Genomic DNA, 21,973 nt, shown 5'->3' on the forward strand with positions numbered 1-21,973 from the left:
CCAGGTACTGTATAAGATTAGCATAGGCAAACACCTCTGAAGTCCCACCACCCAAAGTACAATAGAACTTCCTTTGCATGTCTGGACCCCTTGGCAAGTCTGGTGATGGGATTTGGCTTTCCTTGGCCAACAATCAGCTCAGCAATTGTCACCTATGGGCACAGTCCCTTTTTCAAGGGCAAAATAGCGTTGGAATGGAGGAAACTGGCAAAGGAGATGATTTTATATGATTTTTAAAGCTAGGTAACTTCCCTGAGCTGTCAAGTCGAAAGGATATATTTATGCATAATATTTGTAACATTTATCAACTTTAAAGATGTGACACACACACACCCCCGGTAATTTCCGTAACAGCAGTGTACGGTAAACTGAAGCGACAACGCAACTTAGAACAAAATAATTGCATAAAGACAGAGTTGCATATAAAAATGGTTACATGAATACAAAGTTACGAATATATAAAAATTGCTATCAATTCTTTTTCTTTCTGACACACTCTTCCTCTTCTCCAGGGTCCAAACAAACTTTCAGCTCACCCACAAAAGTCTCACAACGAGAAGAGGTCCTGGAAATAGTGGAGGTTACCCTAATCTCTCACTCTAGACTTGCTTTTTATTGGGAGGATGTAGCTGGGTTTTTTTTTAAGAAGCCTAAAGATAAAGCACTCCTAAGCATGTACAGAGTGCAGTTTTCCCTTCTGAGAGGCGTGTTATAAGAATTTTAAGGTCTTAGATATATAATAAATGTTCATAAATGTACCAAACAAACACATACATAAATAAATAAATATATAAACCACATGTCTTGAGCAGCACAGGAAGACAGTCCTGAGACCATTTTGACTTCCAAACTGACCAAATGTTTCTCTGTAAGGAGGAGGTGAACCTTCCCATTGTCTCAGGAATTAAGTAATTACCATCTCAAAGGAATAGCCAGACGACCAGGAAAGGCAATAAGGCATTATCAGATAACCTGGCAGACAGGAGATAAAGCACTCAGATTTCTGTTGTAGACCACCTTTGCTATGATGTAGGTATGATGTATCTGGGGGGTGGTCTTAGGCTACACCCCTTCTGTGAGGGGTGGTCTTGAGCTCCAGGGCAGGGAATTTCAAAATGTCTATATAAGGCCAGACACACCTTTGTTCTGGGTCCTCCTCCTTTCTCCTGCATGTGAGGGGAGCACCCTGTTGCAACAGCTTTAATAAAGATCAGGCTATTCTCTGGCTGGCCTCTGTTATTTTCTCCTACCAATGGAGAACCCACAAAGGACTCTATAGCAGCTCTTGTATACCCCACAAGGGAATAAGGGCAGATTTTGTTTACAACAGGAGCAGCTAGGTTTTCTTTAAACACAGCTCAAAGACACAGGGTGCCTTTGGGCATGTGCAAAGTACCCCTCTGTCAGAAGAGTACGCCATTTATAGACGATAAGAAACAGAGAGGAGATAAATAATGAAAACACAGTGAAACTTAATTTTGCACATTTCTTCAGTGAGGGGGGTCTTATGTTTGTGGGTGTGGAGAATTCAAATCTGCTGTTATTTTTGTGATTAGACAACATTTAGCTTGGTGAGTCTATGTTCGATGAAGAAGCACATAAACTGCTTTTGAAAAAAAAATTTAATTTGAACTTCTGAAGTTGTCAGCGAATGCTAAATAATGAATAATGAAAAATGAAAAAATATAATATAACTGCAAGTACAGTACTTGGCAATCATTTTTAATGACCTCTATGCAATTTCCACTCATTTTACTTTCCAAGCAAAACTAAATTATACTTAACCAAATATATATTTAACCATATTTAATTATATTTGCATTATATTCAACCAAGATATCTTTTGAATTCCCTAGTTGCGTTATAACTTTTTAGCACCCCCTCTCAACGTGCCCCACCTCCCCATATTGGAAAGGGAAATGGCACTGGAAAATGCGGGCCAACGATTTCTCCAACTTCATTAAACAGTCAACACTGTCTAAACTCCCTGCAAATGAACTGGGATGAATGCTTAATAGTGCACAGATTTGCTTGGAATGCCAGGAGGGGGAAAGGAAGAAGGGACGAAACCCCAATTGTTACCTTTTTCTAGAGAAAAGCAACACAGGAGGTGGTGTTAATGAGGTTCCAAGCCAGCATGCAACATGGATTCCAGGGAATACTTCCCAAGTGGTTTTCGAAAAAGGCCTGGGAACAGAGTGGCTGGGTTTGTGGTCCGTCTCAGCTAGCTAAGGCTGAAGAGGTCTAGATCCAGCAGGTACCAGTGACAAGGAGCCGTTTCGAAGAGAAAAACCATGGAGCACACGCCACCCAACTTTTCTCTAACTGCACTAACCTACAGGACTGGGAGCTGCCCTTTATAGGGCCAGGACTTCCAGAGGGAGGTGGTCTTGGAGACAAAGGATGATGAGATTAAGGGCCATGTGGGGCAGAAAAATGATTAAGTAGTGAGGGACATTCCTGAACAGAAGGAATTGGGCGGGGAATTCCTGGGACACCCCAGCTGAGTGAATCAAAGACCATGCTCCCCGGGTGAAAATGGGGATTAGGAAGGGGTTATCTCACTTTGATAAGGCTCCTTGTGCCTAAATACAAAAGGAGGTGGATTTGGGATCAACGCAATCTATGAGTAATGGACCTCCGCCCTATATAAGGACACCCTGCTAAGGAATAAAGAAACCTTGATTAATTTAAGGAGGGTGTTGTTTTGCATTAGCTTCGGTATTGATTTCTGGGATTGATTAGATCAGAGTTTAACTAGATCCTGCATCTGGCTCATCTAACCTGATTTGGACCCAAGATCTGTCACTCTCCCCTCTCACATCTATCAGTAGGTCCTCTTTCTATCTCATATGCCATATAAAGGTAAAGGTAAAGGGACCCCTGACCATTAGGTCCAGTCGTGACCGACTCTGGGGTTGCACGCTCATCTCGCATTATTGGCCGAGGGAGCTGGCGTATAGCTTCCAGGTCATGTGGCCAGCATGACAAAGCCGCTTCTGGCAAACCAGAGCAGCACATGGAAACGCTGTTTACCTTCCCGCTGTAGCGGTTCCTATTTATCTACTTGCATTTTGACATGCTTTCGAACTGCTAGGTTGGCAGGAGCTGGGACCAAGCAACGGGAGCTCACCCCATCACAGGGATTCGAACCGCCGACCTTCTGATCAGCAAGCTCTAGGCTCAGTGGTTTAACCCACAGCGCCACCTGGGTCCCACCTGGGTCCCTCTCACCTCTATCAGTAGGTCCTCTTTCTATCTCATATGCCATATACTCCATCCCAAAGGTGACAGCTTAATTTAAACAACGTACATGGAACTGGTTGTTGTGTTCACAATTTCAAAACACTGGTTTGCCTTGACACCAATCCTCCTCCCTTGTAGAGGAGCACAGAGTGCTGTCAGCCCTTAGCTAAAGACCCCCAAACACCTGTTGGTCAGCTCAATGTGTACATCTGCCTATACCTGTATTCAAGAGACTTGTGGTCCACAAAAGTGACCTTTAGGTCCCTTCCAACTCTACAATTCTATCCTATCCTATATAATAAAGTGCAAGTGTCTCTGCGTCCAGTATTCCCTGTGTCCCTGGGTTTGCGCTACCGTTTCCCTGTGGCCGCCAACCGCCACTCCCGGCCGGACTGAGCGTTGGTGGCAGGGTGGGGGAGAGTGTGCGCGTGTGTGCGTCCAGCAAGGACAGGTTCCAGGGTTCGGAGAAGCGCTGCGCAAGCGCTTCTCCAACCCCTGGGATGTCTCCTTCCTGTCGGCAGCTGGGGGAGAGGAAGGAAGGAGGAGAAAGGGCTGCTTTCTCCTCCTTCGTTCCTGTCCCCCTGCTGCTGACAGGAAGGACAGGTCCCGGGAGCACCAGATTGAGGAGCCGGTCTGCAGAGTCAGCACCCAGCAACGCCGTGCTGGATTGAGGAGGCGATGCTCCGTGCGGTGCTGCTGGGCGCTGACTCTGCAGACCGGTGCTCTGTGCAGCGCTGCTGGGTGCCGACCCAGCAGGCCGCTTCCTTGATCCGGCGGCCTGCCGGGTTGGCGCTGATCAGCGCTGCGTGGAGCACCAGATTGAGGAGCCGGTCTGCAGGGTCAGTGCCCAGCAACGCCGCACGGAGCATCGCCTCCTCAATCCAGCACGGTGTTGCTGGGCGCTGACTCTGCAGACCGGCTCCTTGATCCGGTGCTCCGCGCAGCGCTCACATATGTTCTAGCGCCCGTTTATTTAATGGGCTGAACGACACTAGTGATTATATAATCTGCCACTAGCCATCTTGCCCAATGTCCACACACAGTGACAGAAATCATTTGTGGCACATTGGAAGCTTGACCATCAGTTCTTTTCCAGTTTATATTTCATCTCATGTCATTTCACTTTTAATTCGTATACCGCCTTTCTGTATTGCTACACGCAAGGCGGCTGACAGCAACAAAATATACAACAAAGAACACACACCTTATAATAATCTGATCCCATACAAAAAGTCGTAATAAGAACATAACTTTAAAATAGAATGACTTATAACAAATAAAGTGACATTCAATAATCTATTCAAATATAATAGTATCAAAATAAAATAAAATAAAATACGGTTCTTATACTGGGTCGGCTCAAGGCGATTCTTACACACACCACAGGTGAGTGAGTGGCATTTGACATGCCTGCAGGGCCACAAACAGTTTTGGAAGCCTCTCCAAAGATGGGCTGCTAACCTTTTCCACCAGTTGGTCCTTCCAGACAGTCAATAAAAACAGCCATAGGCAATGTGCCATTCACATATCTGTTATACAAGAGTTTTTGCATCTTCCAGGAATCCACAGCTGCACTGGGATGTCTTTTCTTACCACCGGCCTGGGCAGCCCCATATCATGTTTCGGAAAAAGCTGACAATCTTCTTCCATATCCTCTCGGATGTCAGAAGACGGGGGGGGGGGCTCAGCAGCTGTTTGGGGGGCAACCAGGGCTCGGAAAAGTCTGCCTGGTGACAGCGGACCCCACAACCTTGTCCTGTGACTTAACCCTGACGGGGATGTACTGAAAAGATTTGGTGCTGATGTGTGCCTGTGGAGCACCTGCTGTGTTGCCAAGGCCGTTGGAGAGGCCTTTTTCTCCCAGGTGTCTGTGGAGCGCAGGATAAGCAACCTTTTTGCGGCGGCTGCTTCGGCTGTGCCAGGAAGCCCAGTGGCTGAGGCTCTGGCCCTGCTTCTCCAGCAGGCTGCTGCCCAGCTTCCACCTCTGCCAGGTCCTTTGGATCTGGGATTGGACCTGGAAGAAGAAGAAAGAAAATTGGGGGTGATTGGGAGTGCCATGGAAGCCTGCCTAGGACCATCAGAAGAGCTGGATCAGGCCAGTGTTTCATCTAGTCCAGCATCCTGTTCGCACACTGGCCAACCAGATGCCCGTAGGAAACCCGCAAGCAGGATCCGAGCACAAGAGCAACTCTCCCCTCCTGTGGTCTCAAGCAGCAGGTATTCAGAGGCAAGAGCATGGCCATCATATGACAAACCATATCGGAAGTACAGTATTTGGAAAAGAAAAAACACACAACTCAACTATTTTCACTTTTTGAAATATGGCAACCCTACTTTTAAAGCCATCCAAATTGGAATTCTGGGTGCCGAAATACCAAAGGAGCAAAGAAGACTACAGTGGAACCTTGGTTCTCAAACGCCTTGGTACTCAAACAACTTGGAACCCAAACACTGCAAACCCAGAAGTAAGTGTTTTGGTTTGCGAACTTTTTTTGGAAGCCGAACGTGCTCCGTTTTGAGTGTTACACTGAAGTCTGTCTGTTTTTGCTATTTATTTTGCGTTTTTGTTTTTGCGGGGTTTTTTTGTTTTTGTGACTGTGACTGTGTAGAACGCGGTTCAGCTACTGATTGTGTGACTGCAGTACATTGTTTATTGCTTTCATTTTATGGATCAAGGGTCTCGTTAGATAGTAAGGTAAAGGGTAAAGGTAAAGGGACCCCTGACCATTAGGTCCAGTCGTGACCGACTCTGGGGTTGCGCGCTCATCTCGCATTATTGGCCGAGGGAGCCGGCGTATAGCTTCCAGGTCATGTGGCCAGCATGACAAAGCCGCTTCTGGCAAACCAGAGCAGCACATGGAAACGCCGTTTACCTTCCCGCTGTAGCGGTTCCTATTTATCTACTTGCATTTTGACGTGCTTTCGAACTGCTAGGTTGGCAGGAGCTGGGACCAAGCAACGGGAGCTCACCCCGTCACAGGGATTCGAACCGCCGACCTTCTGATCAGCAAGCCCTAGGCTCAGTGGTTTAACCACAGCACCACCTGGGTCCCACCGTTAGATAGTAAAATGCATGCTAAATTGCTGTTTTAGGGGTTTTTTTTTTTAAAAAAAGAAAAAAGTCTGTAACAGATTAATCCATTTTACATTACTTTCTATGGGAAAGCGTGCCTTGGTTTTGAAACGCTTTGATTTTGGAACGGACTTCTGAAACAGATTAAGTTTGAGAATCAAGGTACCACTGTATTTATGTATGCGACCACGACTGTGCGGATGTTATTGGCCTAGAGATGGAGAAAAAGATAAAGTACCAATATGCCGAAAGAATTGAAAAGACTGTTCATGTGCGCTACTACGGCTGCAAGGATGCTGCTTGCCCAGAAATGGAAAGATGACAAGATGCCTACGAAGGCAAACTGGCAGATGAAACTGCTAGATTACAGGGAGATGGCAGGATTGACTGGGGAAATCAGAAATCAGGAAGATCAATAGAGATTGGGATGAATATTGTATGTAAAATAACACTGTAAACACTTTAACTCTTTGGCAGGCTTTAAATAACTCTTGTGATGTTACAAAGACTTTGGAAACAATGGAGGGCTATAATTTGGATGAACTATAACCGGCACCCCCAAACTTGGCCCTCCAGATGTTTTGGGACTACAATTCCCATCATCCCTGACCACTGGTCCTGTAAGCTAGGGATAATGGGAGTTGTAGTCCCAAAACATCTGGAGGGCCGAGTTTGGGGATGCCTGAACTATAATCTGCAGTTGACATAGGTATTTAAAGAAGCCATGGAGGGAAGTCCTAAGATTCTAAAGAATCTTGTTTTCTTTTCAATGGGTTCAAGAATGTTAATTGTGTGATTGATTTTGTAAAACCAAATAAAAACTATTTCAAAAGAAAAAGAAGAAAGAAAAAGATAAAAGTCCTAAACAGAGAAGAATGGCAGATTCTGAAATAGCAAAAATGGTCAGAAAAATTAGAAATGAGGAAGACCAAAACTTTAATAAGGAATGGGGAAAATATACAACTTATCTTAAAAACCATTGTAAACAGTTAAAACCTTAGTAGGATTGGAATAGCACTTGTAGTTTAATGGTGAATTTTGGATATAATGGAGATGTAAAAGGTTTGGATTATTATAAAAGATGCAGGAGGAAATGACTAACAATAGGACCCACAAAGGGGAGGAGGGAAGTCCAGGAGATTCTTTGGAATCTTGTTTCTATGTTGTATGTTGTATGTGTGTATGTGTTGTATGTGTGATTGTAAAACTTTAATTTGAAAAAAAAAAAGTTAAAGCCATCCAAATTCCTGGACGTTGCTCTTACCGCAACACGACACTGTCTTAGAATTCAGGGAAGAGGGTGCCTCTGAGCACATGTTCAGCCCAGGAGTTTGTGACCAGTACCAGGAATGAGCTCACAAGTCCTTTTTTTGCACAAAAACTCACTCCTGGACTTTACGCCAGCCGGCTCCACGCTTGTGCAAGGAGGAGCTGAATGCTTTTCCAATGACCTACCTCTTTATTGACAAAGCAGTAGAGGACGCTCACCAGCAAGCCCTGAAAGATTAATAATGTTTTTTTTATTAAAAAAAAATGTGACAGGACAGAGGACTGATAACACACTGCAAACTTATAATTGCAGCAGGCTGAAAAATGGGGGTACACACGCTCTAAATGATAAGAACAAGGATATCAAAGATCTACCCGGTACCTGGAAGGAGTTGAGCAACAACTCGAAGAAGAATTTGACGTAGCGCAAGGTGCCCTGGGCATGTTCCTCGGTGACCAGCACAAATACCACCTCATGAATCCCCAGCAGCGGGATGAGGGTAAGCGTTGACTTGGCCAACCTAAAAAGAAGCGAAGAAATGGAGTGAGTTTCCGGGCATGTGCAAAGCGGAGAACTAAGAGGCTTTGAAACATTGGTCATGCACATAGTAAATATCCCCTCAAAAATCCACAGTGGATTGTGTTGTGCCGCACACACCTGTGAAAGCCATTTTGTGACATGCCACACCCTCGCGGCAGCCATTTTGTGGCTGGCGCCCACAACACTGTCTCATATCTTGAATGTGTGCTCCCTAGCCAAAGCAAGGGTTGGGGAAAGAGGCAGGGAAGCTTTGCAAAGTATTTACTTGGATGCATCTCAATTGCTTTTGTTCTCTTTTGAAGGAAGTTCTGCAAGTAAAGCTTGAACTCAGCTTATGGGCCTGGGCAATGTTTTGTTCCAAAAGCAGTCATTTTTTAATGCATCCAGTTGCTTCATGCTGCGCATTGTTAATATCTACAATAAGCCATGGGTGGAAACAGGTAGTTGTTTTTTCCCCCAAGAAGTCAACTCTTTCTACAAAATGCCTGGTTGGTGACGGGCAATCTTTTGTCTTTCGACTGCCCGGGCGATTTCTCAGTTACCTGAATTTGTAATCTGTGTAACGCATCTGTTGCGCCCGGAGTTTGGAGACCAGGATCTTGATGATGCGTATGAATATCACAAAGTTGACCTGGGAAATGGGGAAGAAGGAAGGGGGTCTGATTGGCAGTAACCTCTGCAATCAAGCCGTGTCACCCCTCTGATGTCTGCCACCGATTTTGGCAACGTCACAGGCACATCGACATTAGACAATGGGCATGTCCTCAAAAATTGTTTTTTAGCCTGCCTGTTCCTGCATTGGGGAGGGGGGTAAGAACCACATGACACCCCCTCTGTTCTGTTCACATATCTGATGCCCCAGGGCAACCCCCCCCCATGTTTCTCCTATGCTAGTAGTGCAAAAAGGATATTTGATACACTCACATGACACTTTCTCCTTAATATGTGTTTGGTTTGGATTTCCCCTGCTTTCTCCCCTTGGACAGTGAACAAAATGGGGTGTTTTTAAGGGACGTGTGGAAGAGCCCAACTAGATCTTTCTAACCTACTGAGAGGCACCAATGCTCTGAAAGAGTATAAGGCAGTTTCTCTGTTCCTCGGCAACTTACAAAGATTGCTAGCAGAATCGGGCAACGGATGATCCACCAATAGCCCATGTTGTCGTTTCTCTCCCAGCATCTGTGGAGGGAGGTGGGGAGCAATTAAAAAGGTGTCAGCGGGTCGAAGGAGGGATGACAACCCCCTGTCTACCATTTACAGTGCTACCATTCCCAGTACCCTTAACAAACTGGTACATCTCCCAGGATTCTTTGGATAAAGCCATGTGCCTTAAATCATAGCCTTGTGGCGTTGGAAAAGGACTGTGAAGGTCATCATGTTGTCCAACCTCCTGCAATGCCAGAATCTTTTGCCCAGCGTGGGACTCGAACCCACAACCCTGAGATTAAGAGTCTCCTGCTCTACCGACTGAGCTGGGATTTAAGTGTGGGGTAACCTAGCTATTGTCCTTGGTGGGTGGTTCTGATTGGAACTGTGAAGGCAGAAGACAGGGAGCCCAACATCAGGTGGAGCCAGAGAGTCCGTGGCAGGTGGAAACCTGGTCTAAAAGTATGGTCTGAAGGCGCCTGGGACCCCCAACTTGCTGAGGCTAAGCAGGCTGGGGTCGGGGTCAGTGCCTAGATCATGGATTCGTAGAGTTGGAACTGACCCCAAGGATCATTCTAGCCCAAGCCCCTGCAATGCAGGAATCTCAGCTAAAGCACCCATGGCAGATGGCCACCCAACCTCTGTTTAAATACCTCCAGGGAAGAAGAGTTCACAACCCCCCGAGGGAGTCCGTCTCACTGTCTAGATGAGCGTCTGTCTGGGAACCAAGTACAGTGGTACCTCAGGTTAAGAACTTAATTCGTTCTGGAGGTCCGTTCTTAACCTGAAACTGTTCTTAACCTGAGGTACCGCTTTAGCTCATGGGGGCTCCCGCTGCCGCCACTGTGCGATTTCTGTTCTCATCCTGAGGTAAAGTTCTTAACCCGAGGTAGTATTTCTGGGTTAGCGGAGTCTGTAACCTGAAGCGTCTGTAACCTGAGGTACCACTGTACAAGAAAAGGCTGTAAATGTAAGAAAATAATAAATAATTCTCTCCTCCTCTTTAAAGAAAAAGAAGGGTTGGTTTTTGTTTTTCGGTATGCATTTATGTGGATTTCGGTGGCTAAAATTTCGTCAATTTGCCTCACATTGGGCAAAAAGATTTCTGCATTGCAGGGGGTTGCAGTAGATAAAGCCTCGTGATCTATGATTCCAATTTAGTTAGCTATTTATAAAAGTTTATACAGTGGAACCTCAGCTGCCTGATTTTTTTGGCCCAGGTACTTACTCGTTGTTTTCATAGAGGTATCTCACAATCACCCAAGGGATGACGTAAAGGGTTGGTGCCCCTGCAAGAGACATAATTAAGAGGACTCACCTAACGTATCTGGATAATGGGTACAATTGCCTTCTACCTCTCATGCTTCCCTTTCGTTTTACAGGTAGCTTTGAGCACTGTTGCCTCCAAGCCTGAGCTTCCCAGCACCCTGAAATAAGCTCTCCCGCATTGTTCGCAACCACCCCTGTTCTCCTGATGTCTCTTTTCTCATCAGGGCTTGGCACCGGCCGGCTAACTCACCCCATCCAATGAGCAGGTAGCCTGAGAAATAGCTTTCTTCCGAAAAGACCATTGGTCCCAGCAGGTTGTGTAGATAGAGGCCTTCTACCAGGAGCCAGTAGTAGTTTGCACAGACACAGTACTGGGTTAAGATCTGCGCCAGCCAGCAGCCGGCCACAGCCTGAAAAGGAGGAGGAGGAGAATCTGAACGCTCGGTTTTTTGGTTCCGAGCTCTCGTGGGAGCCAGCTGATTTGCGCCAGAGTGCCAGTCCCCAAAATGGGACGTTTCGGGATCCAATCAGAAGCCGGAATAGCTTCTGTAATTACCAGGGGCTGAGCAGAGGAGGAATGGTGGAGCCCGCCTCCCCAACCTGACCCTTCCAGGGAGGAGGAAGAGATAGACAGTTTAGATTTACAACAGGGGTTTGAGGGAGGTCACAGCTCAGAGGCAGATGAGGCAGAAAGTTGGGAGATAATGAGAGAGGAGGAAGAGGAAGTGTCTTTAGAAAGCATTCCAGACCACCCCCCTCTCCCAGAACCCAGCGGGCCTTGAAAGTAGGAGAGCAAAGAGCTCAAAGGCAGAGGGGCACTTATCAGCACCCATAGGAGAGACGATGAGACTGATGAATGAGGAAATGGGAGAGACGGGGGTGGAGATTCACCCGGGACAATGCCATTATCCAAGGGGCTGAGTTCTATAGCCTCTCTCTGTAAATACTGAATAAAAAGCAGACGGTAAGGAACATTTCATTGTCTTTCTCCGTTCCTGGGCAACTGGCCGTGGGAGTCACTGGCAGCGGCCTGACAGTAATTCTGGGATGTCCCACTTAAATTGGGATGGTTGAGCAGCAGGCATGCAATGGCCCATTTAGTCCAGCATCCAATTCTCACAAACAGATGCCTGGGAGAAACCTGCCAGCAGGATCCGAGCACAAGAGCCCTCTCCCCTCCCTTGATTTCCAGCAACCGCCTTCTGCAGGAGTTAGTTCCATAGTTTATGCCTTGCTTAAAGAATTAATTCTTTTATCTGTCCAGGATCTCCCAACACTGCCTCTCTGGTCCTGGCTGGACCCCCCCCCCCACCTCAAATTGCAGTTGCAACGATACCTGTCCCAAAGGAAGGTGGGAGAGGTCGCCTTCCTTCTGGAAGTCCTTGGGGAAGTGCAGCCACAGGAGGGTGTCCCGGGTGAGGATGGAGACGGCCCGCAGCATGAAGGACGCAAAGAGATTCATGTGGATGTAATTGCGGATGCAACGGAGTTTCCTGGAAGTGGGCAGAGAACAATGGGCAGGGGGCAGGGAGAAGTCAGTTGTGCCCCATATCTGCATCTCGAACCAGGATCCAAGACTGCTAGGCAGGGTTTTAATCGAAACCAAAGCTCATTCTTGCACTTGTTGTTTTTGTTTTATTATTATGTTAAATAATAATAAAATATTACATTTATATACTGCCCTTCAACCAAAGATCTCAGGGTGGCTTACAGCAGAGTTCCCAAACTAAGGTCCGGGGGCCGGATGCGGCCCAATCACCTTCTAAATCCGGCCCGCGGACGGTCCGGGAATCAGCATGTTTTTACATGAGTAGAATGTGTCCTTTTATTTAAAATGCATCTCTGGGTTATTTGTGGGGCATAGGAATTTGTTCATATTTTTTTCTCCAAAATATAGTCTGGCCCCTCACAAGGTCTGAGGGACAATGGACCGGCCCCCTGCTGAAAAAGTTTGCTGACCCCTGGCTTACAAGATAAAAACGCAGGATAAAAGCATTGTGGTGGTGGTTGCTGGCATCTGTCTGTCTCAAGAGACACAATGGAGTGCGCCTCCGAGGGTGAAGTCAAAACACTGCATTAGCAGCTTTCAAGTGACCTCTCTACAGGGCACAAGCCTGGGCAGTGTGGATGGAGGTCCTGGGCTGCCCAGACGACAAGAAACCCTCCTCTTGGCCTGGCTGATGTGGTCCAAAGGAAAGCAGAGCAATATGTTTGGCACCAGCTTGGCTGTAGGAGTTGCCGGAAGGAGGCGTACAAGGCACCACCTAACCATCATAGGGACTCCCCTGCGGATTTGTGTAGGGTTTCCTCCTTTTTCTTCTCCCAAAGATATCCCACATGGCAGCGGAGGTTGAGGATCAGAATCTCCCTTCTCTTAGACTGGGCTACCTTCCTAGGTGGATAAGCCCCATCTGCCCCTCACTTCCCTCTCCAGCATGTGCAGAAACCGCCTTCTTGACCGTTGGCCCCACAGTGTGGTGTAGTGGTTAAGAGCGGTGGACTCGTAATCTGGTGAACCGGGTTCGATTCCCACCCATGCAACTGCTGGGTGACCTTGGGCTAGTCACACTTCTCTGAAGTCTCTCAGCCTCACTCACCTCACAGAATAAAAAAAATCCTTCCAGCAGAACCTTAGAGACCAACTAAGTTTGTCATTGGTATGAGCTTTCGCGTGCATGCACACTTCTTCAGATACACTTCTTCGTGTGCATGCACACGAAAGCTCATACCAATGACAAACTTAGTTGGTCTCTAAGGTGCTGCTGGAAGGAATTTTTTTACTTTATTTTGTCTTAACCCACCCAGTCGAAGCTGTTTCCAAGATGTGGCCACTGTCGCCTGCTGACAGCTTCTAGGAGCCACAGGTGAGAGCTGAGTGCAGGGTGGGGACCAAAGGTGGGCAAACTACCCCAGAAGGAGCATGGCATGTCCCCCGCCAGAGGTACTACACCTCCCATACATCTCAAACATCCTTGCACTAGTGTTTACTGAACAGCACCAAAGCAGGGGGAGCTGTTGCTCTGCTCTAAGGGGCATGCCTTGGTGCAGGCATCCCCAAACTTTGGCCCTCCAGATGTTTTGGACTACAATTACCATCATCCCTGACCACTGGTCCTGTTAACTAGGGATCATGGGAGTTGTAGGCCAAAACATCTGGAGAGCCGCAGTTTGGGGGTGCCTGCCTTAGTGGGAGCCTCTCTCGGCAGGTGTGATTCATCTAAGCACACACCCACATCTTTCAATACCTCTCATTTTTCCTACATGGTACCCAGGGGAGGGCAGTGCCCCTTTTGTCTTTCTCAGTACCTGAAAGCTGCCAACAAGACGAAGGCCGCAAGCAGAGCCACCAACGAAAGGGAGTAGCCCACTGTGTACATCAGTCGGAACTGCTCCAGAATCCACAAATGTCTCTGGGAGAAAACAGAAACACAGCTGGAATGCGCCTCAGCGGAAAAGGGCACCTCCATCACAGCTTGTGAGTGGTGCAAGAAAAGCATCACTATTAATAGGATTATCAGCAAAAGGTCTGGAAGGAAAGAGTGTTTAAAGTGTTGGTGCTGACCTTTAAAGCCCTAAACAGCCTCAAAGGCCCAGGAAGGAGGATCTCCACACCCACCATTCAGGACAGACACTGAGGTCCAGCTCTGAGGGCCTTCTGGCAGTTCCCTCCCTGCGAGAAGTGAAGCCACAGGGAACCAGACAGAGGGCCTTCTTGGTGGTGGCGCCCGCCCTGTGGAATGCCCTCCCATCAGGTGTCAAGGAAATAAACAACTATCTGACTTTTAGAAGACATCTGAAGGCAGCCCTGTTTAGGGAAATTTTTAATGTTGATGTTTTATCATATTTTAAATATTTTGTTGAAAGTTGCCCAGAGTAGCTGGGGAAACCCAGCCAGATGGCCGGCGTATTAATAAATTATTTATTATTATTATTATTATTATTATTGCAGACAAGGTTTCCTCCACTGAAACTGCAGCATTTGCAGACCCACTCAGTATCCCTATTTTCCAGGGAAAGTCCCAGATTTACAGAAGCCGTCCCAGTTTCTGATTTGATCCCAGAATGCCCTGCTTTAGAACATCCCTATTTTCATTGGAAAAATGCTGGAGGGAGGGTATGGAGTTATGTGACCCTCAAGCCAAGGAGATAAGTAACTATACAATCTTTAGAAAACACCTGAAGGCAGACCTGTATAGGGAAGTTTTTAATGTTTAATTTTGTTTTTATATATGTTAGAATACACCCAGAGTGGTTGGGGAAACCCAGTCAAATGGGCAGGGTATTATTATTATTATTATTATTATTATTATTATTATTATTGAGGACATCCCTATTTTCATCGGTGAAATATCGAAGGGTATACTGCTGCATCCAAAAGGCTTCTTTGCCCAGAGTTACCTCCAATTTTGATGGTGAAATGTTTTATTCTCAAAATCCCGAGATGTGCCATTATTCATTTGCAATAGGGGAAAAGATCCGTCCAGCGATTCAAGGCTTTTTAGCTAATTGAATATCTGCCTTTTCTCAGTGCAGCAGGTACATGAAAATAGATTATTGTGTAAATTAAAACCTCAGTGCAGCTGCCTTTTTTGAGGCGGGGATGAAAGTGGAGGATCACTGAGAGTTTAATGGATGAAAACCATTTGTTAGAAGGAAAGGCTTCTTTAATTCCTTCTTTCCCCTTCTCCCAATTTTCTCAAACACCAGACCCCCCCCCAATAGAATTCCATTTTATACTGCAATCTGGGGGGAAACAGTGGATTAAATTTTGCCCGCGTCACACATAATTTGATAACTTTAGTCGATTAAGCTTTTTAAAGGCTTTAAAAGAATTAACACAGTTTTAAGGGTATAAAACAATCCCTTCCTCATCTCATACAGGAGACAAGAGAAGTCTCAAGTAATACATTATTATATTATATTATATTATATTATATTATATTATATTAATTATATTACACACACACACCCCAAAAGCATTAATCTGTCCATATAACTCATCATCATCAAAATTCAAGTCCCCAATATTCACAGCATCCAGAAAGTTTTGTACACTGCTAGGAGATGTCTTTAGTTGAGTTTTTGTCGAATAATCTACTCGTGAGACATATTACGGCTTGCAGTAGCACTCAGAAGCAATGCTTTCCAAAGACTGAATGTTTAAAGCACAGACGCATTAAATATGGATTGAGAATCCAGAGCAACTCTTATTAAGTAAGGTCTACTTCTCTCCCTCCTCTCTTCTTTTCAGATGTGGAGTTTGTGGTGCAATGAGTTTACCTGGAAGGGGAGCTCTTTGTCGATGGCTTCGCACTGAGAGTGATCTCGCCAAGGGTGCCCCGACTCATCCACCACCCACTGTCCGTCTGGGCCACATTTCTGGAACACAAAGCCACCTCGAACTGCAGAGGAAGTTTTGGGGGAGGAGGGGGATGCAGCAAGAGGATAAGGATGGCTTGATTGTAATAATAAAAATACGAATAACATATATCCATGACAACACGATTTGATTTAATAGTTGCATTCCAGTCTTCTGTGCTCAGAAGAATCATTGGTGCTGACATTTAAAGCCCTAAACGGCCTCAAAGGCCCAGTATACCTGAAGGAGTGTCTCCACCCGCATCGTTCAGCCCGGACATTGAGGTCCAGCTCCGGGGGCCTTCTGGTAGTTCCCTCCCTGCAAGAAGTGAAGCTACAGGGAACCAGGCAGAAGGGGCCTTCTCGGTGGTGGCACCCACCCCGTGGAACGCCCTCCCGCCAGATGTCAGGGAAATAAACAACTACAGTCGTACCTTAGTTCTCGAACACCTTGGTACTTGTAGGTTTTGGCTCCCGAAAGCCGAAAACCTGGAAGTAAGTGTTCTGGTTTTCGAACATTCTTTGGAAGCCAAATGTCCGACATGGCTTCCGTGGCTTCTGATTGAGCAGGAAGCTCCTGCAGCCTATCGGAAGTCGCATCTTGGTTTTCAAACGGTTCCGGGAGTCAAACAGACTCCTGGAACAGATTAAGCTCGACAACCAAGGTACCACTGTATCTCACTTTTAGAAGACATCTGAAGGCAACCCGGTTTTTAATGTTCAATGTTTTATTGTCTTTTTAATATTCTGTTGGGAGCCGCCCATAGTGGCTGGAGAAACCCAGTCAGATGGGCGGGGTATAAATAATAAATTATTATTATTATTATTATTATTATTAGGAATCATAGAATTGTAGAGTTGGAAGGTAACCCAAGAATCATCTACTCCAACCCCCTGCAATGCAGGACCAACAGCTCTGAAACTTAAGAGATGGATGCCTTTGCATCTATACTTACCATGCTGATGCCAAGGCAAGTACCAGGGGCAAGGGACCTTGGCAGAGGTGTTCGGAAGAGCATCGCCCCAACAGGCATACATGTCAAATGTACGGTTGCAGACCAGACCTGGAAGAAGAGCAGAGCAAAGGGGGAAGAGGTCGTTCAGCGTTTTTGAAAGGGGGATTAAGCCAAGGGACAGAGAAACAGCAGGAAGAAGGGGCTCTCTCAATGACTGCTGGTCATGGTGGCGTAATAGAGCTTCTGTCTTCAGGAGCAATCTACCTTCTGAATGCCAGCTGTTGGGGAGCCACATTTGTGAACATTAACAAGTAAATCAGGTATCGGAAAATTGATCTATGTTGTTTGTGAGATGGGGTGGGGGGAAAGGGTGTTTTTTTGTTTGTTTCTTGTTGCCGTTCTGGTTTTTATTATGTATTCCATGTTTTTTATCTTGTGTTTTTATGTCGTGAACCGCCCCGGAATCGACGGATGAAGGGCGTTGTGCAAATTTAGTAAGCAAATGAAACAGAAATAAAGAAAGCAAAATGCCATTCTCGGGGAAAGTTGGGCAAATCTCAGCGTACCGGCCAAACAGCCTTGCACAAGAAATTTCATTTGCAAGATACCGCTTCTTGGTGACGTTTGAACATAAAAAAATATGGATTCCTGGAGAAGGCAGGACAAAGGAGAGGGAGGGCAGGTGGGTGGGCAAGTTGGGATATTTCAAGCCTGTGCCTACTTTTGGGGATTCAATCCCATGCTGTCAAATTCAGGTTGCATGATCAGATTGTAGCTCATCAGCTTTGATCATGCAACACCTTTCACCAGCAACCTTCTGCAACAAACCCATTTCTCCTACCCCCACCCCCCACATACGGAAAGTGAATGAACTGGAAAGTGTGGGACAGCAATTACTTGACTCAACGCTGTTTAACCTCTCTGCAGACACTGTGCAAACAAACCAGGACGGATGCTCAATAAAGCAGTGGTTTGGAAGAGACCTCATTATACTGCTAAGAGCATAAGAAAAACTCCGTTGGATCAGGCCAAAGGGGGCTCACTTTTTAAAAAAATCATTTTAAAATATATTATAGCTTTTAAATAACACAATATGACAAAAGAAACTAATTTAAATAGAAACAAACAAACAGAGAAAGAGGGAAGGGGGGAAAACACATAGTCTTCTCTCGAAGGGAGATCTTAACCCTCGTCTCACCCAGAAAGGAGTGGACCCTCCCTGCGCTCACCCGAGAGCATCTTTTTCTTCTCCCAGACCCTCACCTGAGAATTCCTCTCTTCCCTACCTGTCAGGTTCCTTCCACCCAACCATTCAGGCCCTCCAAGTGTCCCTATTTTCCAGGGACATCCCTGATTTAGAGAAGCCGTTCCTGTTTCTGATTTGATCGCAGAATGTCCTGCTTCTTAGGATGTCCCTATTTTCATTGGCTCCTTCATGGATCACTGCCTTGTCATGGCGAAGGAGCTTGAATAACTCCAAGAAGCTATGAGCCATTGCCAGGGGTAGGCAACCTAAGGCCCGGGGGCCGGATGCTGCCCAATCGCCTTCTAAATCCGGCCCACGGACGGTCTGGGAATCAGCGTGTTTTTACATGAGTAGAATGTGTACTTTTATTTAAAATGCATCTCTGGGTTATTTGTAGGGCATAGGAATTTGTTCATCCCCCCCTCCCAAATAAATATAATCCGGCCCACCACATGGTCTGAGGGATGGTGGACTGGCCCACAGCTGAAAAAGGTTGCTGGCCCCTGAGCTATGCCGTGAAGGGCCACCCAAGACGGACAGGTCATAGCCGAGAGTTTAGACTAAATGTGAACCACCTGGAGAAGGAACTGGCAAACCACTCCAGTAGTTTGCCAAGAAAACTCCATGGACATAAAAAAGGAGAAGCTTTGAGAAGAAAGTGAGAGTTTTCAAGGCATGATCTGCTTCATGGGGTCACGGAGAGTCGAATACGACTAAGATGACTAAACAACAACATTTTCACTGGAGAAATGTTGGAGGGTATGGCGTTGTCCAACCCCCCGAGCCATCTGAAGGCAATCCTGTATAGGAAGGGTTTTTTTTAAAAAAAAATGTTTAATGTTTTGCTATGTTTTTATATATGTCGGAAGCTGCCCAGAGTGCCTGGGGCAACCCAGTCAGATGTGTGGGGTATAAAGAGTAAAATTATCATTGGAACGCCCTCTCACCAGATGTCAAAGAGAAAAACAACTACCAGACTTTTAGAAGACATCTGAAGGCAGCTCTGTTTAGGGAAGCTTTTAATGTTTAATAGATTTGTATTTTAATATTCTGTTGGAAGCTGCCCAGAGTGGCTGGGGAAGCCCAGCCAGATGGGTGGGGTATTAATATCATCATCATCATCATCATCATCATCATCATCATCATGGAATGGGACACCCCTATTTTCATCAAAGAAATGTTGGAGGGTATGCGTTCCTATGTGTGTAATCCTTGGACTCAGAGCAGAGGATGCCAAAGGAAAACAAAAGGGGGGTGGGAATACAGAAGAAAGGGAAGGAAAAAAGGAAAGGGGGGGGGAGAGAAATGAGAAGGACTTCCGATTTTTCGTCTGCCTGTTACACAGAAGAAATTATTCAAAACATTTGCTCCAGGATCACATTCAACCACTTTCTTTCAAGCAAAATTTCCCCAACCTTCAAACCAAAGGGGTCCCATCCTGTTCTCACAGTGGCCCAAACAGATGCCTGGGAAAATTCTTAGCACTCCACAGGCATCCTGCCCTTGTGGCTAGCTAGCTAGCATTCACGGCCTACTTCCCTCCTTCTCCCTCTTGGAAGATGATCCCTTGCTCTTTCTCTCACTTGTGGGACGTGGGTCCTCCAGGATCTTGCGATAGCAGGCTGTCTGGTACTGCTGCCACGCCTCAAACATCTCTTTGGCCGAGTTTTCGGTGGAGCTTGCCTGTGACAGGGGAGGGAAATAAAACAACAACAACTGGTACATATCAGTTAGTCACCTAAAGGTTTTGTCCAGAGTACATAGCTCTTCCTAAAGTTGCCTGGTGTTTAGTTAGGTTAGTTGCCCACTTATTACAGTGGTGCCTCGCAAGACGAATTTAATTCATTCCGTGAGTCAATTCGTTTTGCGAAAAATTCGTCTTGCGAATCGCGGTTTCCCATAGGAATTCATTGAAATTTCTTTTTTTGCCCACAGGAACACATTACTGTACAGTGGTACCTCGGTTTATGAACACAATTGGTTCCGGAAGTCTGTTCATAAACTGAAGCGTTCATATTAGGATGCGGATGAAACCCTCACCCCCAGCCTCACCTCCGCATTCTTTTGGAGCAAGATAAGCAAGATGAAGAGTTCAAGGGATCCCTGCATGCTTCGGCTGCGGAACAGACACGAGGCCAGCGAGGGGCATCCATCTCAGGCTTCTCTGGCTAGCAGCCTTCTGCAGTGGGGGTCCGCCTCCATCCACACCGGACCCACGTTCAGTGGAAGAGTTCTGGGGGTGAAACCATCAGAACATTGACGGATAATAATAATAATCTGGCTGGGTTTCCCCAGCCTCTCTGGGCAGCTTCCAACAAAATATTAAAATACAATGGTCTGTTAAACATTAAAAGCTTCCCTAAACAAGACTGCCTTCAGATGTCTTCTAAAAGTCTGGTAGATGTTTTTCTCTTTGACATCTGGTGGGAGGGCGTTCCATAGGGCAGGTGCCACTACTGATGTTTTTGTGGCGAGGTAAGCAACAAGGAAATGCACCAGAAAGTGTGGGATGACGCTTGCTTGACTCAGCATTGTCTAACCTCCCTGCAAACAGATCAGAATAAATGGGTCACTTGGAATTGAACCAACACTCCCCTGTTGGGCAGAGGTTTATGCAGGCTGCTATTGCCAGTTCCCCAGACCTGGGCTCCTTTTGGGTCCTTTTCTGCAGCTAATCCATTTCCCTCCAGCCCGAGTCCCCTTGCCCCTATATTACTAGGCCGCAGAGGGATGCTCAAAACTAAGTGCCCTAAAAATAGGCCCCAGACTTCCCATTCTGTCAGCTGCTGTTCCAGAAGGTTCTCACGGGAACCCGCCAGGAGTATGTGCTTTGCGAGATGCCTTGAGAGCCCAACTCCCTCCAACCAGTTGCCCTCCACCAGCTTTGGCTGTGTGCTGTGGTCCCAAGCAGCCAAAAACAGGCTGGTGAAGGCTGCTCTAACCACTGCGCCACACTCCACTTCTCCTCCCTCCTTTCACTTTTCAGGATTCGAAAGAAGCCCTCGGGCATTTATCCACAACCTGTCAGTATCTTGTTTCCATGCTCAGCGATGTTTACTTGGCTAAAAGCTGTCAGGAGGAAGTAAAAATTGGAAATCGATGCTTACTTCTCTGCAATGCACTTTAAAAAAAGAAGGAGGAGGGGGCCGGCCTCATCCGGCTGGGCACATTAGGGGCACAGGGGTAGGACAGAGGAAACAGGGAAGGGACAACAAGGCAGGTTGTGTGTCTTCTCCCCGTAATTCCAAACAGGGCTGGTCCAAGACATTTTGCTCCCTGAAGCAAAGGACAAGTTGGCATTCCAGTTTCATGCACAGAAGCTAATTTTACTGGAAACTGAATCTTATTTGGGCACCGATATCAGAGCTGGACCATAAAGAAGGTTGATTGCCGAAGAATTGATGCTTTTGAATTATGGTGCTGGAGGAGACTCTTGAGAGTCCCATGGACTGCAAGAAGATCAAACCTATCCATTCTGAAGGAAATCAGCCCTGAGTGCTCACTGGAAGGACAGGTCCTGAAGCTGAGGCTCCAATACTGATACTTTGGCCACCTCATGAGAAGAGAAGACTCTCTGGAAAAGACTGTGATGTTGGGAAAGATTGAGGGCACAAGGAGAAGGGGACGACAGAGGACGAGATGGTCGGACAGTGTTCTCGAAGCTACGAATATGAGTTTGACCAAACTGCGGGAGGCAGTGCAAGACAGGAGTGCCTCGCATGCTCTGGTCCGTGGGGTCACAAAGAGTCGGACATGACTAAACAACAACAACAACAACAACAACAAGAGCTGTCATGCCAGCTTAGACCATGCAATTTCTTCCAATGCCTCACTTCTTGTCCCTGGCACCTGCGGAGACTGCCTCACTC

The 21,973-nt window shown here is 46.4% G+C and overlaps 1 protein-coding gene across 1 annotated transcript; it reads right to left on the bottom strand.

The window, feature by feature from the left end:
* Nucleotides 1–4,328: 4,328 nt before the first annotated feature.
* GIPR (gastric inhibitory polypeptide receptor) lies at nucleotides 4,329–20,213 on the bottom strand. The gene is made up of 13 exons (XM_035117472.3): nucleotides 20,157–20,213; nucleotides 19,688–19,787; nucleotides 16,859–16,966; nucleotides 15,825–15,946; nucleotides 13,851–13,954; nucleotides 11,881–12,037; nucleotides 10,795–10,954; nucleotides 10,504–10,564; nucleotides 9,239–9,308; nucleotides 8,672–8,760; nucleotides 7,971–8,109; nucleotides 7,775–7,816; nucleotides 4,329–5,260 (listed from the first exon to the last, which is right to left on the bottom strand). Exons 1-13 carry the CDS (start codon nucleotides 20,211–20,213, stop codon nucleotides 4,931–4,933), a joined length of 1,539 nt encoding a protein of 512 aa, XP_034973363.2. The 3' UTR covers nucleotides 4,329–4,930.
* Nucleotides 20,214–21,973: the final 1,760 nt, after the last annotated feature.

Source organism: Zootoca vivipara, chromosome 6 (genome assembly GCF_965207765.1).
Source record: "Zootoca vivipara chromosome 6, rZooViv2.hap1.1, whole genome shotgun sequence".
NCBI classification, from domain to species: Eukaryota; Metazoa; Chordata; class Lepidosauria; order Squamata; family Lacertidae; genus Zootoca; species Zootoca vivipara.